Below are 6,000 nucleotides of genomic sequence, written 5' to 3'. Positions count from 1 at the left end.
CTTCGACTGCGCTGTCACTTAGGAAGCCAATTATTTAGTTCTTTTTTTATGCGTTCAGTCGCTATTCATCAAGGAAGCCCAAAATTATTTCGGGGATTTTCTTTCAAAGAATCGGGCTTTAATCCCTGCCCTGGAATTTTTACTTGTTTCAAAAGCTTTGCTATAAATTCTTCTGTCTCACTAGCTGAACCTTACGCCTTTTGGACCTCACTTCGATATAGAAAAAGGCTTTTTAGGACCTCTTGCCGTACCAGCTCTCATCTTTTCAAATCCATTTTGAAAAGGATGAATTCTATTAATGTGAGGCATAACTTTAAACGTTGTATTTTCATTGTAATTCTTCCATGCCTCTTTAATGTATCCCGCATGCACGCCACCGTTGGCAAGTTGAACCCTGGTTTCAAAAAATGCATTGCTCACAATCTTCACCAAGTGCGGCAAGGCCGAGAAGAAGTGGAAGGGACGAGTTTCATCCGCTGGATGTCGGCACTTCGACTTGATGTTTGCCAGGGCGGCTGTGCATCGCAAAAAATATGCGTTATTTCAGATAACTGAATTTCAGAACAGGGAGCAATAAATGGTCGCATGTTCGCAGATATTTGCTTTTCATAAATGAATGGACGGTCTTGTGGCACTATGAATATATCTCTCTGGCTTCGCTAGGTTATTTAATATTTTAGGTGAAACGTTAGGGGGCCATGCGCACTTTTGTGTCGACCAAAATGCGTTGGAGCTTCAATATAAAGCTAATTCCTAATCAAACTAATGTCTTTGACACTTCAAAACCTGGACATACAAGAGATGTAACAAACAGAACCATTGCAACTGGGCTTCTGATATATTCCAATCTTTTTCTAAGCGTGTGTAATACCTCTGTCACACAAGCAAATTTAATGTCATTCGAATCGAATGACATTCGATGCATCGAATGTCGTTCGTTTTCATTTGGTGCTACACGGTGAAAAATAATGTCATTCGCAAATGATGGCAATGACGATCAAGAACTCTAAAAATGTGCAGTTTAAAAAATTAGGTGCGCTAGAAAATTGTTTAAAAACTTTCTTAGTATTTTTTAAAGGAAGGAAAAAATATTTATTGAAGTTAACCGTCAAAAATCCCCATCAGTTCGATGATTAAGCCAAGCTTTGACAAAAGCCAATCATGAGCAAACTACAGATCCTACAGATCCGATAAATGTCAACAACCAACATGGCTGACATGGCGCTGTGCGGAGGAAGTGCGGTCGACGCGGTTGATATGCAGAAAGTGAAAACTCTTGTCGCCTCTTACTTGTATTTCCGAGTTAAACGGAAACACGAAGAGGAGGTGCTACAATTAGCAATAGAAGCCCAGTCTAAAATCAACGAAAGCGTGGCAATGAGGCTGGTGAATAATTCTTGTGCCATTGCTGGAATAGTAGCTGCCGACCGTGTAGTTCACCGTGAACGGTGGGCATTTCAACGGAATGAACGCTGGTTCGAAGACACTTTGCCGCACCTTGGAGAAAACCACTTTAAGCAAGCGTTTCGTGTGTCGCCAACGACATTCCGATATATTGTGGAGTCTTGCAAGCTCGACTTAGAGCGCGAAACCACAAATATGAGGCAGCCCTTGTCTGTCGAGAAAAGGGTGGCCGTTGGGCTATATCGGCTTTGTTCAAGCTCCGAACACCGTACGATTGCCCATCTCTTCGGAATTGGCCGCTTTCTGTGAACGTCGTGTTCCGAGAGGTGTGCAGCGCCATCATCAATCTACTTGAGGCAAAGTGGCTCCATATGGTCCGGCACCACGAATTGAAAGAACATGTCAAGGAATTCTTCTCCTTCCCTGGCTTTCCATAGGGATTCGGCGCTCTCGACGGTTGCCATTTCCCGATACCCCCGCCCAAAGACAACGCCATTGATTACCATAACTACGAAGGGTGGTAGGTACCTTGCAGACTTCTTATGTGGCCGCGAAATTTTAGTGAATTGACATTTTATTCTCGTTGTATCGTGATATATATTTCATAGCTAATCGTTACTGAAATAGCTTCACAAATAGTAGCTGTCAAATGCAGACGTTTCTGCAGAAAATGTTTTTTTTTTGTTCCTGCGGGAAGTGTAATATGGTGTATTTTCTGCGATTTCCCATGCTAGAATTTCATAATTACTGTTGTCCACTCTCTGTGTACCGTCACTGTATAAGTACGCATCGGCCTAAAAAGTTGGGACATTTTGCCGAATTAGCAGTTGCTTCCAAGCAACGTCCTGCTGTACAGTGGTAGTAGGAAGAGACTATTGCCAACACCAGCATGTGCTACTTTTGCCCCCACGTTGCCTAATTCCCCCCCTCCCCCCTTTGTTTATTTTTTTTGTCCCCAGCAACATAGAAATATTGTGATTGCGATGGAGAGGTCAAGGCTAAAGATGTTGCAGCAGCGTGCCAGTCTGTGCACATAGCCTACATGCAGTGGAGTGCAGGATCATGTGCCCATAGCATTCCCTTAAAGAAAAAACATAAGCATGCATGCATAAGACCACAGCTTACATGCTGTGTGGCCTGCACCTGTTGCTGAACTAAGCAGCTCTTTGAGAAGGACGTTTTTTCAGCATGCCTGTTTTTGGCAGTTGGGCACATCACAAATAGGACTATCCGCTGTTGCATATGAGCGATCATTCAATTGTTTCTATCGTTTCTTCTGTGCAGGTACAGTATAATAGTGCTGGCCTTGGTAGACCATCACTACGGTTTCCGCTACATCAATATTGGAGCCCCCGGCCGATGCCATGATGCCAACGTGTATGGACGCTCCAAGCTGTGTACACTTATCGATGATGGACACTTTGAATCGCCTGTGGCCACAATCGAAGGTGTTGCTGTGACACCGGTTATACTCTGCGATCAGGCTTTCCCCTTGACTTCAACATTACTGAAACCATTTCAGAGTACATCATCACCTGACACCTGCGAAGCCGCCTACAACTACAACCTCTCTAGATCAAGACGCATAGTGGAGAATGCGTTTGGAAGACTTAAAGCTCGCTTTCGTTTTGTGATGAAGCGGATGGAATGCAAAGTGTCCAATGCGAAGCAAGCCATCAGGGCCGCATGTGTTCTTCACAACATATGTGAAGCATTCAGAGACACTGTGGATTCGCAGTGGGAGCGAGACGTGCCTGCCTTTGATGCAATCTTCCAGCAGCCATCGCACACCACTACTCTGTCACGTGGGAATGGACATGATGTCCTAGCTGCTCTTGCTCAGTACTTCTGGAGGCGTGCTCAGCAGGCTACATGACCAGCAGCTTTGCACAACAGAACCAGAAGTGTTGTAGCCGTCACAATTATTTCCCCTCGTTTTATTGCTGCATTTTGTGTAAAAGTGTTTGCCTTTTAATGTAAACTGCTTTGATATTTTAACTACTCCAGAATGATATATTTGCATTCAATATTTATTCTAGTAACCACTTCGAAATGAAGTATTTGATATTTGCACACACTTACAATGTTCAGCTCTTTGAATAAATTAGGAAAACGGTAGGCTTTCACATTGCGCAGCTGATAGAGGAGAGCCAGTGATTCCTTCACGAGTCGGTTCGAAGCTACACTGCCTTCTATATAGCTTCATCAGAAACGGCAATATGTTTGTATTCTGATGTTTTCAGTTTAACTGAATAATTATTTCGCATTGAATAATCTTTTATGCTGTCCATTATTATTGGCCACTGCTTTCCTGTCACTTCAGTGGTCAAGGAATACAATGAGAAGTCTGGAAACTTGAAAAGTAGCTTGAAAGGTACCCCGGTGGTGAATTCAAGAGTAATCATGCTACTTGACAGACAAGACAGAAGTGGTTTTGTATGCAAGGAATATTTATTTTTTTAATATTTCCTTCAAGCATGAAAGAAATTGTTCTTCACGCTGCGCACCTTGCTCTTGCAGGGGAATTTGTTTTTCTTGAAATTCCTGTGTCTTCTTCATTCCTGTCTCTAGTAGTAGGCGCAGCTGCCGCTGCTCCTGAATAAGTTGTGCTAGCGCGTTTGCTTGCGACGGTCGTTTTGCACTCTTTTCTTGCGGCTCCGTTGAGGTCAGATGGCAGATGTTTGATTCCGCTGGCTCAATTGCCGTAGCAGACTGTTCAAATGCTTCACACGCATCATTCTCTACAGAGCAGGGTGCGTCCTCATACTGGCTGGCGGGTGCCGCATCATCTTCTTGGGTGCTGTACTCAGTCTCCATTTGGTGGATGAGCTAGAAAGCAATGAGATACTAATAATATCCGAAGCATTTTGAAGCATTCTTCAGTGCAAGCAAATAATATGAATCTACAGGCTACTGAAAATGGCAAGATGTAGTGTTACATAGCACTAGGAAATTGTGCTGACATGTACCTGCAGCATATTAAGCACTGCTCAGTGCTGCAAATAGGACGAAAGGTTTTCTTATAAGTAAATTTTGTACCACCTTGCATATCTTGCATTTTATAATGCCACTGTTAACAAATATAACTATACACAACAGGCAGATATGTGAACAAGGGAACTGTAACATTCCCAAAATGTCATTTATTTTTTATTACCAGTGAACATCTGCAGCAAAATGCTTTCAAGATGTGCACGTCTTACCTCCTCCACAGTGTAGCACTGGCTTTCTTCCATCTCTCTCTGGTTGTTCATCGGCAACGTATTGAGAAATTTATGTATATACCAGTAATAGGGCCAAGTTATCCGTCCTTGCCCTGTCCCTTTTTTTTTGTTGATGTCTCTGCAACAATAAAAAAAAAATTAGCTCTTTGCTAATACATTTTCAGCACGTATACAACTCTCTGCAATGTCCTTTGGCCCCGAAACAATAAATAATGTATATCAAGTATGCATTGTGTTGGCTGCATGATATAGTGCACGACACGCAGCTAATAAAGACGACTAAAGGTGAAAAACTGATTAAAATTTAGTGCAGTGCTTCTCAATCGGCCTGCACCGCTGAATGCATAGTACAATATACGACAAGCTATATCTCGTAGTGGAGCGGAAGCTTCGACCGCATGATGACTGCTTTCCGACATCGGCAGCTGGCTGTGCAGCTACGTGAAAACTTGTCAGCTGCCCCATTGATCCAGGATCGCACAAGGAATTTCATAATCCTCTAGTGAAAATTACTAAATTACCGTACTTTATACCGTGGCGGCTGCGTTTTCAAGCGAATTGTGCTGCGCGACGTCGGGGCACATTAAAGCGCAAGTGATATAATAATCATCCAAGGCTTTCCACAACGGCGTCCCTCGTAGCCTGCGTGTAGCGTCTCGACGTTAAACCGCACGTACTATATCATTAGACGCAAGCCATATCTGATAAGCTACCCGCGGCAATGTTTACAAAACAATGACACGTGCACGCGATACAGCTGTTTTCTCTTTGCACGGCTCTGGACCATGTATATCATTCCGGCTTAAGAATTGCTTTGGGCGCATGCAGAACATCAGTAATAGAGGGCGCATACGGGGAATGCTATGAACCATTTTTGAAATCACGAAAACGTTACTCAACATTGACATACGCATAAAAGGTATTTTCGCTCTCGGATCACGCATGCAAACCTATCTTTGAACAAAACGTATGATCGCTCCCTTCCGGAACAAGCCAAACCGTATACCGACCATAAGAACTAGGCTAAACCAGATAGGAAGATAACATGAAATTGATGTTCCTCTAAACACGTGTTTTTGCACGAAAAGGACGTTGCTGCATGGATGAAAACATCTCTTCAATGTAATTTTACCCTTGCGAAATACAATAAGAGCTTCGTGCCGTCAACAAGAATCCAAAGCGAATTAATGGAAGTGAAAAATAATACACTCATTTCGCAAATTTCTACGTAGATCACACCAAAACACATAACCGCGGTAGAGCAGCTGCCGTACAGAAAGATTCAGCCGGCCATGTCATCATCATCAACTTAAAAGGAAGTGTGTACAAGGCCAAGCTGTACTGTATGTTAAAGACGCTAGAAAAGATGAGT

At 43.0% G+C, this 6,000-nt stretch overlaps 1 protein-coding gene across 1 annotated transcript; it reads left to right on the top strand.

Moving 5' to 3' along the window:
• Positions 1-1,377: 1,377 nt before the first annotated feature.
• Positions 1,378-3,280, top strand: LOC146188301 (uncharacterized). Its single transcript, XM_084605024.1, has 2 exons — positions 1,378-1,448; positions 2,689-3,280. The coding sequence occupies exons 1-2, from the start codon at positions 1,378-1,380 to the stop codon at positions 3,278-3,280; spliced, it is 663 nt and encodes a 220-aa protein (XP_084461150.1).
• The last annotated feature ends 2,720 nt before the right edge of the window (positions 3,281-6,000 follow it).

Source organism: Amblyomma maculatum, chromosome 5, assembly GCF_055883805.1.
Source record: "Amblyomma maculatum isolate TAMU_Amacu chromosome 5, ASM5588380v1, whole genome shotgun sequence".
In the NCBI taxonomy this organism is placed as follows: domain Eukaryota; kingdom Metazoa; phylum Arthropoda; class Arachnida; order Ixodida; family Ixodidae; genus Amblyomma; species Amblyomma maculatum.
This window is presented reverse-complemented; position numbering and strand designations above follow the sequence as displayed.